Here is a 12,239-nt window from a genome sequence, read left to right on the forward strand (position 1 = left end):
GAAGAAAGAAAGAAAGAAAGTCAAAAGAGCAATCCTTAACTTTGTTTTTACCTTTTTTCAGTATTACTTTATTTTCTTTGGGGTCACTCAATGCCAAGAATCAAATCCAGGTTCCCATCATGCAAAACATGTGCAATAGCCCTTTAAGCCAGTATTTCTCCGTCTTTTCTAACCCTGTACCCATTCTGACCTTGTTTTAATCAAATGATTCCCCCCATCCTACTTGATAGTTCCTAGTCTTATGTTGTTGTCACCTATTGACGCAATTTTTACCTGTGACCACTTGAAATATCTTGGGGGAGCCCTTTGGGAAATGTGTTAGGCTATTTTTCCTGACTTTCAATATTTATTTTGATAGTTCTATCTTTTACACACAGAGGCTGGAATTAGTTTACTAGGGAAAATACTCTGATCCTTTTCTATAAATAAGAATGGTTTGGGGGTGCAGTCTGTTATGCTCAGACTTGAATTTCTGGATATGAAACCATTAAGTTGGATATGGATAGAATAGATGATGGTGAGGGAAAGAATAACTGAGGGAACTTCCCAAAATCTGGAGATCAAACTAAATTCCTTACTAAATGTACTAAGGAAGTAATATGTGTAATTGCTGCCTTTCCTTGACAAGAAGATGAGGACTGATGGCAGTTTCAGACTCTTTCCAAGAATTGCATTGCATGTATATATACAGTATTATTATTATTATTATTATTATTATTATTATTATCATTAATCTTTGGCAGTTCCAATAGTCAAACCCAGGGTCTCACATATCCAACACAACTAAATGATCTACTGATACAGCCCTAAAATCAGTTTTGGGGGGTTATTTAGGCCATAATTAATAGTGCTTGGAGGATAACCCTGGCTCTGTTCAGGGTGTGCTAGTCTCAGTGGTGCTCAGAAGAACATCTGAAGTTCCAAGGTTCAAACTGGGACTAGCAGCATGCAAGGCAAATGTTTTACTTATTGTACTATCTCTCTATCCCTACACAGGGTTATTCCAACCATAGAAGTCCATTGCACCATGGTAGAGTAATATTCTTTTAAGCAATAATTGTTCTCCTTTTATTGCTTCTAGTTATTACAGGTTCCTTAATCCAGGGACAGAACAACCAAGTGCAGCTTTATGAAAAGAAGACAACAAACCAAGGTGCTGCTGACAGTGATGAATACTCAGTGATAGTCACCGCTGAACACATGCAGGGAAGTAAAGCCTTTGGAACAACTGACAGTGGATCCATTGGAAGAAGTCTTCTAAAGTCTCATCTAAGAGTTAGCATCAGTGATGAAACTAGGTCCCTGCCTACTAAGTCTTCTAAGGAACAGTTTTGGCAACAGCTTATGGAGAAGTCAACTGTGGGCCCATACGTTACTGCAGCATCAGGTGCCATTACTCCTCAAGATAAAGTTAAAAAGAGAAAGTCTAATGTAGGGTTTGAATCCAGAAAAACATCACCATCACAGCTCATGTCTGGAGATAAGGAAGAGTTGATGATTGAGAGCTCACACGCATACTCTGAGGAGAAGGATTCTGGAGCTGACAAAACAAGAGCAAAATCCAATGTATCACTTTTAACGCTGCTAGACAACCTGTCTGCCGACCCAGAAGATGACTTTGTGTCTGTGGCAATGGACAGTCATGTGTCTGATGAGTCTTCTCACTTCCTGTCAGAAGAGATAAGTATTTCCAGTCTTGATTTTCAAAATCTCACATTTAAAATGGAATCAGTTCAAGATCTTCCATCTGCCTCCCAAGACAAATCTAGTGTGAGCATTTACCACTCCTTCACAACCAGTGAATCAAGCAAAGTCGGTGTGTTAGCTGAAGAAAATATTCCCACCAAGAATCTGTCTCAGAGAACCATTCCATGGACCTTGGAAAAGCATGAGGATGAATTGTTCATGGATTCCAGCTCTACTTCAAAGTCAGAGAGTGATAGTCTCTTTCCACTGACTACAGGATATTCCTTCTACTCCACAAAAATTACTGCAATTGAACAAGTCTCTCCAGGTTTAGAAGTATTTTCTGTTCCTCCAAACACTCCTGAGCAGAAGATAGCCCCCGGATTTTATACTGAATCCTCTGAAGATTCCAAGTTTGAGGAAATCCTGGTCAAATCAATAACCATTTCAGAGGAAGTGATCGATTCTGAGGAGATACTGACAGTTGGGTATACTTTCCCATACTTGAAGAAGTCAGAAGAGGACCCCGAAATCTTTGTAGAGGCCAAAGATTCTGATTCAATGAGCACTCCTGAGAAGCAGCTGTCTGCCAGAGGTGCCTCCCAGATATCGAAAAATCCTGAAGAAATTTTCACAGAAACAGATAGTTTTGTGGAAAAGTACAACAGTATTGAAGATTGGAGCAGCTCAGAAGAAGGGATCTCTTCCAAATCTGTTTCCAATGCCTCAGAAAAGCCTGAGGATGAATTAAAGGTTTCCCTTAATCCCAAGAGCTTGCCTGATGAAGAAAATGTCTCTGATGAACACAAATACATTGATGCTGAAGAACGGAAGATTCTTGGAGAACCTTCCAGTCACCCTGTCCAGCTCCAGGTGAGCCCTGAAAAGGGGAAACAAGTCTGCGCCTTTTCAGAGAGCATAACCTTTGAGTGGGACATTGCTGTAGAGCCACTCCCTCCAAGAACCATCTTTAAGCAACTCCTGAAGCCAAAAAGTGAGCAGAAAGTCATGGCAGATGTCGAAACAATGCCTCCAGAAGCTATTGCTTCTGTGGAGTTACAGACAGTGAAAGAACCTCCTCAAGCCTCTCTGCAAGAAGGATTTAAGTCAGAAATGTCCACAGTTACAGAGAGCACAACTGTTGAAGGAAGCATCTCTCTGAAAGTGATGCTGCCCAAAAGTTCACCCCAGTCACTGGTGGTACTGGAAGAGAAGCCAGAAGCAAAAAAGAATCCAGAGGCAAAAAGTACTCTGGGAGAGAAGACTCCTGCTCCAACTCAATCACTGGACAAATCTATTGTACAGCTTGAAGGCTTTGACGACTCAAAGGGCACAGTGAAAGATGACGGCATTTCTGGGAACTCACCGTCTCCTGTACTTCCTTTAAAGTCCTTGGTGAGCCCAAATGTTGAGCAGAAAGTTCCTCTTGAAGAAAAAACAGTGGTTGAAGGGAAGAGTTTTCTGGTGACATCACCTCCCAAAATTCTTATAAAGTCATCGATTACTCCTAAAACACAGCAGATTATGCTGTCCGATTTGGAGGGGGTGGCTACACAGAAGACCATTGCAATAGAGCCAGTGCTCTCCAAATATTCGCTCGTTGCACACAGCTCACAGAACCCAGTTGATGAAAAGGAAAAGTTAGTGGGAGAGCCGCTGCCCAAATGCCCAGCCTCCCCTTTGGGAAAATCAAAAGTTCAGTCACAGTCCGCCCCTCTTCGTGTGGTGGGATCTTCTGTGAAATCGAGCAAGTCTAAGGAGCCATTGTCTTCTAAAAACACTTTTCCAAGATGGAGGAATCCCAGTGTTAAACGGCAGGTCTCTACAATTTCCGAGATCAGGGTAAGAGAGGCAGAGAAGAGCAATCCTAAAGAAGCACCAATGTCCCAACAATATATGATGTCCTGGGACAACCCATCTCCTGAGCAAGTCTCTGTATCTTCAAAAAGAGCTGCTGAAGAGTGGGGCATCTCTGTGGAACCACTGCCACCCAGAACACGCTCTGTGGCCTCTGTAAGATCAGAATCTTCACTCAAAAAGCCTCCCAGGTCAAAGAGTGCTTCTTCAGTATGGCCTAAGTCTGAACAACCGATGCCGCCTATATCTAAGCAACCAATACCCTCTAAGTCTGAGCAACCAATGCCACCTAAGTCTGAGCAACCAATGCCACCTAAGTCTGAGCAACTCATGCCGCCTAAGTCTGAACAACCAATACCGCCTAAGTCTGAACAACACATGCCGCCTAAGTCTGAACAACCCATGCCTCCTGGCAACTCCTGGACAAGCACCAAAGCTGAGAAGAAAATATCTGCAACTCCAGAGAGAGCTGTGAAGGAACAGGATGAACCTGAGGAACAGATGACTTCCAGAAGCCCTCTCGATACCATCTTGAAAGTAATAAGCAAACAAACCATGGCAGCTGGTCCAGAGAGCATTACCACGGAGAAAGCAATGTCAACAGAGACACCTCGCAGACAGCTCCAGTCTGCAGTGAGAGCCAAAATCCAGCATGTTGAGAACATGTCCAAGGAGGAGGTGATTTCAGAAAAGCCAGCACTTCCCAAATATTCTGCCCCATTGTCAGTGAAGTCACAAGAGCAGAAAATGGCTACCCAACCCAGAAGTGCTGAAGTAGAAGGAGACACACTGCCCTCCAAACCGCCAAGTCAGTCATTTGTGAAGTACATAGCCCAACGGATCTTTTCAGAACCTGCCTCTGAGGAAGCAGCTCAAAAAAGCTCCTCAAATAAGCCTTCCAAACATGCATTGAGTTCAAAAGCAGAATACAAGGTTAGTTCAAGTTGGGATAATGTGCCTTTTGAGAAAAGAATTTCTACCAAGCCCAGGAGGAGACACCGTCCTTCCAAGTCCTTGGTGAAGCTAGAAGATCTGCATGATGCATATTCACAAATGGAAATTGCTTCTGCTAAGAAGGGCACTGAAAAAGAGCAACTGCCTCTCAAACACCTTCCCAAGGCCTTGGGAAAGGCTGAATATCCGCAAGATGAGAAATTGCCTAAATATCAAAAGAGTTCTGAAGATAAGCTGCCTACTGGACACCCTCTCCAAGCTGAGAAAAGAGCTGAATTCCAGTCACAGAAGTTCCCCAGAGGCTCAGTGAGTTCCTCTACTGTTGCTGAGGAGCGCCTGCTACCTAAACACCCATGGCAGACCTTAGCAAAACCTGAGTCTAACCAACCAGTTCAGACCAGTTCTGTGAGTGCTGCTGCTGAGGGAGCAAATTCCGAGGGCAATCTTAGCAGTTGCTATCAAGCAAAATCTACACTTTCTCCAAGCAAAACCAAGAAACATGATCACAGCTCTGAAGACATCGTTAAGAACATCCCTACTCCTAAGGAAGTTCTGAAGAAGGATAATGAACATACCACGTGTGAGTCAGATGTTCTCACCCATATGTCTAATGTTGAAAACATATTTGGAGTCCGACTGAGAAAAGTCTCAAAGAACTACAAGAGTGAAAATCAAGAAAGCCATTTTAAGTTTCCTGTGGTCTTCAAGGAGCACATTTCTTCCTCAGTGGCTGAAGAACAAAAAAACAAAAGTGCCTTGCAGAGCTCCCCGAGCAGCCCAGAGGATCTCACTAAAGTGGCTGGCTCTACAGAGATGCCACAGAGCATACCTAAACCTGAAAGCATGCTTAAGAAGGAAGACCAATACAAGATTTCAGGTGAGATATTTTTCTTTTCTGTTGGCTATTAGTGAAAAGAATTGAAATTGAAGTCTTAAATGGGAAGAAGTCTGTTGTAATTTGGAGCTTTGACTAGTAAGTTTGTAAATTTATGGCCAGAATATGCCTCATAGGTTAATGGGCTTAGAGATGGTTAATTTGATACTTCTACTTCCCAAAGTGGTCTTAAGCTGAACAACTGCCCACATTCAGTCGTGGACACAATTTCATCTCCCATTCTCTCATTTCTTAACATCTGTACATCTTACAAATGCATGGAATATGCATTTCACAATACTCCCACGTTTGTTAGGTTTTCCCAACACAATGTGAATTTTGTTTTATATCTTTTTTAATGTTTTTAAATTAATATCTTTATTTAAACACCTTGATCACAAATATGATTGTAGTTGGGTTTTCAGTCATGTAAAGAACACCCCCCCTTCACCAGTGCAACATTCCCATCACCAATACACCCCATCTCCCTCCACCCACACCCCCTGCCTGTACTCTAGCATGGCATTCTACCTCTCTCATTCATTAACATTGTCATGGTAGTTGTTAGTGTATCATTTCTCTAACAACACACCCTTCTTTGAGGTGAGCTTCATATCATGAATTTTAATGCCAAGTAATTTATATATATATATATATATATATATACCATCATTTTCATACGCTCAGCTCGAAATTTACAAATGTTTGTTAATGCCAAAACTTTTTTTAACTCATTTTAAATCTCTAAGATTACAAAGCAAGGTGAGTTTTAGAGCACTAATCTCTCCACAGAACATTTATTCTTTCAGACTCACTCTCATGTAGGTTTGTCTTCTTATAACCACAACAGTGCTACCTCACACTTTCTTAAGGAACTATGAAGTGACAAATATTACACAATTTTCCTTGGAGTTACAAGTGTAACATCAATAGATTAATTATTTGGCTTTTCCATTTTAGAATTTCCCCAGCACTTTTTGCAATCTTTTCCCTTTGTAGATTTCAGAATAGAAATATGGATGGGCAATGGAGGGAAAGGACTTCCTGAGTTTTCAGATTGTATAGGGCACACAAGAGGCAGGGTCTTCAATATGTGATAGGTTTATCCCAATGTTAGTTTTGGCAATTAACAAGAATTCTATTTGGGACATTTCTGTAGCTTTAGCCATTGTCGCCTTCCTTTAGTTTTAATACCTTTAATTTCTTTCTCAGCAAAGTCTTATAGTCGAAAAGCAGGTCATGCTGCCTCCCCCGAACCAGCTTGGGTAGCCATGGTAAAGCAGAAACAGAGAAGTTTCCAACAGGAACCAAAACTAAAGAGCAGAGTTGGAGCCAACATTGAGCCCAAACATGAGGTAAGAACTGATGCATCCCAGATACCATTCCAAACAGTTGCAAAGTTTGGTAACTAAAATGGCACTGAATGTGGTGTTGGAAAGGTTTTGTGTTTTTTAAATGAAACCTTGCCATAATTAATGTTGTAAATCATGAGGCTTAAAAAATAAAAACAACAAAACTGGCATTGGGAAAATGCCAGGCAGGCAACTCCCTCCTTTATTAACCAAGCAAATCAGAGGAAAGGCTTGCTTTTTTACTTGCATATATGCCATCTGCTTTAAATAACATGTTTTTGAGGCTGAAGCAATGGTGCAGTTGGTAAGCTGTTTGACTTGCACGTGGCTGACCTATGACGGACCTCAGTTTGATCCCCTGGTTCCCATATGATCCCCAAATCTGTACCGATTTCTGAGCACATAGACAGGAGTAACCCCTGAGCGTCACCAGTGTGACCCAAAAACCAATAAATAAAAGTAAATAAATAAATAACATGCTTTTAAAGAGTGTGAAGTTTTGTAAAATTGATGAATGTGAAAATATTCCAGAAGTCATAATCTGGGCTAAATGTTCTAGAGAAGGATTCGGTGAAATTTATTGAGATTAGTCATTATTTACTTATTTATTTTGTTTTGGGCCACACCCAGAGTTTCTCTTGACTCTTTACTTAGGAATTACTCCTGGTAGTGTTCGGGGAATCATAAGGGATGCAGGTAAGTTGCTTGCATGGCAAGTTCCCTATCAGCTCTACTATCCCTCTGCCCCCAATAAATTAGTCACTTTTATTTGTAATTGAGGTAAAATGTTTACAATAGTATTTACAGCTACGGTATACATTGTTCTTGTACCTCCATTAAGTGCCTAAATCCTCCACCATTGTTTTTATGTCACTTACAACTTAGGAGGATTTTATCATACTAAGAGTACTCAGGGGTTACTCTTGGCTCTGTGCTCAGGATTACTCCTGGCAGGGATTGGGGGAATCATATGAGGTGCCAGGAAATGAAACCAGTTCAACCACATGCAAGTCCAGTGCCCTATCCACTGTGCTATCTCTATGTCATTTCTAATCAACCACTTCCTCTCCTTTTCCCTCCACTTGGTAACATCATTTCTGTATTTGAGAGCCAAAAATTGTCATTAGTTCCCATCCATTCTCTTTTTGTTTCTTTATTTACCACATATGAAATTAACCAATGTTTGCCCCCTTTACCTAATTTATTTTAATTAACAAGGAACCTCTACAGAAGTTGTAGCAAAAAGTAAAATTTCATCTTTTTCTATAGTTAACTATGTAGAGATAACAACTTTGTCCATTCACCTGCTGGTGGAAAGTTAGGTTGTTTTCATATCTTTATCATTTTGAATGATGATCCAATTAACAGGTTTTATGATATTTATGATATTCTTGTACTCTTGGGACAGATGGCAAATACTGGAATTACTGTATTATGCAGGAACTCTAGTTTTAATTTCTGAGTTTAATTTCTGAGAAATATCCACAATGTTTTAAATAGAGCCTATCAATAGGTCATTTAAAATAATAAATAATAATTATTCTAAGAATGTGACTCATAGTAGAGAGCATGTATCACATATGTGGGAACTTGAGTTCAATGTCTGATAACAAGCACACACACATTCACAAACATCCATGCACAAAACAGCAAAGTTATCCCCTGAAGTGAACGGTGATTATCCTTTGATAAGCTTAGAAATATAGATATGAAAACATAAATAGAATCCAACTATTTTTCATTTAGCGTTTATGAACTTAAAGGTTTTGTGAACTTAAAATCTGAAGCAAGGGTCTTTTAGAACATATTTTTCTTTCTTTCTAACCCCATAACTGCTCTCCCTATTACCTCCTTTTTTTACTTTGATGTTTGTTGAACTCATAATACCCAGGACAAGACCTTCACTGTGTGGTCTTTTAAATCTATCATCTTGATGTCCTAAGGTCAGAGCTTTTTAATATTTAAAACTATTTTATTACCGTATTACCGTATTTTCTGGTGTATAAGATGACCCCCTAATTTTGCAGTTAAAACATAGGTTTAGGCCTATATTCGCTGTATCAGACAGAACGTTCCTGTGCTGCAACTGTATGTACCACAGTGAGCCAATCACAACAAGCAAAGGTTCAAAGATTCTACTGTAATATACTTCCTCTCTGACTCTGGCCAATCTGAGCAAGCTTTTTACAGTGTAGATTCCGTACAGAACATTGTCTAATTTGCATGCATAAAAGGCCTGCTTGGATTGGCTGAGTTAGAGAGGCGGTCTGAGAAGCCTTGCTGTGATTGGTCCCTTATCATAGGCACCTTTTCTGGCAATTCCCTGGTGGCGTCAGTTAATCTCCCCCACTACATGAACCAAACAACACCCCATCCTCGGACCCTAGCACTGAACCACCAACACGGTTAGCTGGGTTTTGCCAGAAGTGGCCCCCAGATCTCTTGAGTACTTTTTGGGAGCCCCCAAGAAAGAGATTTGGAAACTCTGCGGCCTGATTTTTTTGTTTCGTTTAGTGGCATATTGAAACATTTTGGGGGATATACTCGGCATATAAGACGACCCCGGATTTTTGGTTGACTTTTTTTGTTTCAAAAGTCATCTTATACGCCGGAAAATACAGTATGTAATTTACAATATTATCATCGATGGATTCCCAAGCACATAATTCAAATACCATATTCCTCCCCACTCTACCCATCTCTATTTTCAAGGCTCCTCCCTTTCAACCCCACCACCAAACTATGTGTGAGATCAGTTTTCCTGTTATGTTGTCTTTGGCACTTTGTTAATACCTTACTGTGTATCTTTAAGATCCACAAATAAGAATGGCCGTTCTGTATTCTGTATCTAACCCTCTTCTGTTTCAGGTCAGGCAGGACTTAAATTCTGTTTTTTTTTTTATGTTAAAGCAAGGTGACATTTCAAGTCCCCGACCAATGAAGATGTACACTCCTCCCGCTGGCACCACTGAACAGAAAATAGCATTGGTGAAGCAACTCAAGACTACCCTGGCAGGTAAACACACATAACCCAACCCTCCTTAAAATATAACCCTGGCTTAATGTTATGAAACTTTTGAAATTTCGAATTTAGGCAATGTGTTTATCTCCCTCCCTGTCAAATCAACTTTGTGATTTTTTCATGGCTCTTCCATTAGACTTATTCATATACTTATTTTTAAAAATGCAATTATTATGATAGATATAAATACTGTATGTAAATTTAAGAGAGGCTCTGGTCTTACCCTCTTGAGAACTTTATATAAACATAGAATTATGACCTCTCAAATATTACTATGCTAAGAGAGATGGTGAAAGAACTGAACTACTTTTTAGTTCATGCCAAATCAGCATTTCAACCCTTTCTACAGTCAAAACTGTAGCAAATAATTCACTTTAGAAAACAATAATATTGGGGCCGGGCGGTGGCGCTGGAGGTAAGGTGCCTGCCTTGCCTGCGCTAGCCTAGGACGGACCGCGGTTCGATCCCCTGGCGTCCCATATGATCCCCCAAGCCAGGAGCGACTTCTGAGCACATAGCCAGGAGTAACCCCTGAGCGTCACCGGGTGTGGCCCAAAAACAAACAAAAAAAAAACAAAAAAACAAAAAAACAAAAAAAAAAGAAAACAATAATATTAAATTTTTATGCATGAAAGGTTGGTCCAGTCTTCCTATATCATAAGTAGGGATATAACTGGTGGGGCAATATTGGAAGCTAAAAAGCCAATGTGCTAGCATAGGATACATTAGAATGTAATCTTATCAATAAGTGATATGTCAGAGGAAATTTGAGTAGGAATTTTGGAACCTATTGTCTGATCCTAAAATGGCAATAATGACCTACTTACAGCCATTAATGGCCTAATAGGCAGTGCACTCCTGCCAAGTGGAACTCATCTCTACACATTAGTGAGCTTTGAATTTTTGGGGGGATGATTTGGAAAATCATACCTGATAGTTCTCAGAAGCTACTCTTTACTCTAAGCTCAGAGGTCTCTTCTGACTGTGCTCAGGAACCATATGTGGTACACAAGCTCAAATGGGGTCAGTCACGTGCAAAGAAAGCACCTTAACCTCTGACTCATTTAATTGGCCAACTGGAGAGCTTTGCAAAAATTACAGATGATCCTCGTTCCATTGCTAGATATTCTAAATCAGTTCAAAAATTGATATGAATATTGGTATATTTAAAGAGTTCTTGGATGATTATAATAAGTAGGGAAGATTGAGATCCACTAGTTGAATCTAAGTTGTTGAGTAAATCAAATCTAAGGCATAGAGAGAAAAACAATAGAACTTAGGGGATAGGAAGGTAGTCAGCTTGGTCAGGGGACTCAGAACAATGCTACTCAGCATATAATTGTACTGGTTAGCTCTATTTAAAAATCAGTCGTTTCATCTGACAAATATTTGCCAAAATATTATTCCTTTTTGAAAATTTAAAAACTAAATGGTACCATATAATAAATCTCCAATCTGTTCTAAATTCAAAAACATCAGACAATCCAATAGCACTCAGTTACAGCTGTAGCTATTTATTTTCTTTCAAGTTTTACCTGTCCAGAGACTCTCTGTGGCTACAAGCCTATTGTTTGGCTCCTTTTGACAATTCCACAAGTGCCATTTCCCATGCACTAATTTTAGAATCAGAGTAAATCTGAAAGCAGACAATTTTTTATCACATAAACATAGTTCAGTATCTCTGGGACTTCTTTCTGCTTGTGTGTGATATACTGTCTTTTCAGCAGGAATTGAAGAAAAAAAGGGATTTCCAACAACTGAGTTGAAAAAACAACCAAGAATGCCTTCAACTTCAATAAAGCCCCGTAAGCCTAAGCCTCCTGAACCAGTCTGGTTCTCCATGGCCAAGAAGAAATCCGAAGCATGGAGCAATATAGCAGATAAGCAATAAATAGCTCCTGAGTAGAGGAACAGCATTTCAAATGATATAGTAGTGTTATGCAGTACTTTGCTTACTCTAATCAGTTTATTAAGTAAAACACTCTAGGATAAGGATTAAGGCTAAAATTGGTAAACACACATAATCACAGAAAACTACAACATGCTTCAGTCAAATCACTGCCAGAATTAAAAATTATAGGTTTTCTTATAATATACCTGAGAAATGTTTGCAGCACTATAGAAAACATTTTGACTTTAGACAATGTAATTTAGAAGAAATCATTTATTAATCATTTTGTTAAAACAACTATGATGTGATCATTTCCCATCATATTTTAAATGTAATGGAAATGTCTGATGATGGTTTTATGAAACTAGTGAAGTACTTCTGTCATTTCGTTGTTTCTCCCAGTATTGCCAAGTCTCCTAAGTGAGGTACTTGAAGTGCATATTCTGAATGCCCAAGAATATTTTTGCATAATTCTGTTCTTCAATCAGCATACTGTCCTTTGAAGTAAGCATCTTCTCTCTATCCTTGAGGTCCTCAATGTTCACAGAACTCTTCATTCACAAATGTCCTATGTCAACTTCTCACTTCTCTGGTAGCAGTGAT

The 12,239-nt window shown here is 39.7% G+C and overlaps 1 protein-coding gene across 1 annotated transcript in view; it reads left to right on the plus strand.

The window, feature by feature from the left end:
• The window catches only part of KIAA1210 (KIAA1210 ortholog), a 33,529-nt gene extending 21,893 nt beyond the window's left edge, over positions 1-11,636 (plus strand). Inside the window, exons 8-11 of the mRNA XM_049767016.1 lie at positions 1,082-5,374; positions 6,584-6,726; positions 9,634-9,739; positions 11,473-11,636. Coding sequence (XP_049622973.1) covers positions 1,082-5,374; positions 6,584-6,726; positions 9,634-9,739; positions 11,473-11,636 — 4,706 coding nt within the window. The remainder of the gene's footprint in view (positions 1-1,081; positions 5,375-6,583; positions 6,727-9,633; positions 9,740-11,472) is intronic.
• The last annotated feature ends 603 nt before the right edge of the window (positions 11,637-12,239 follow it).

This window comes from Suncus etruscus, chromosome X (genome assembly GCF_024139225.1).
Source record: "Suncus etruscus isolate mSunEtr1 chromosome X, mSunEtr1.pri.cur, whole genome shotgun sequence".
NCBI lineage: Eukaryota > Metazoa > Chordata > Mammalia > Eulipotyphla > Soricidae > Suncus > Suncus etruscus.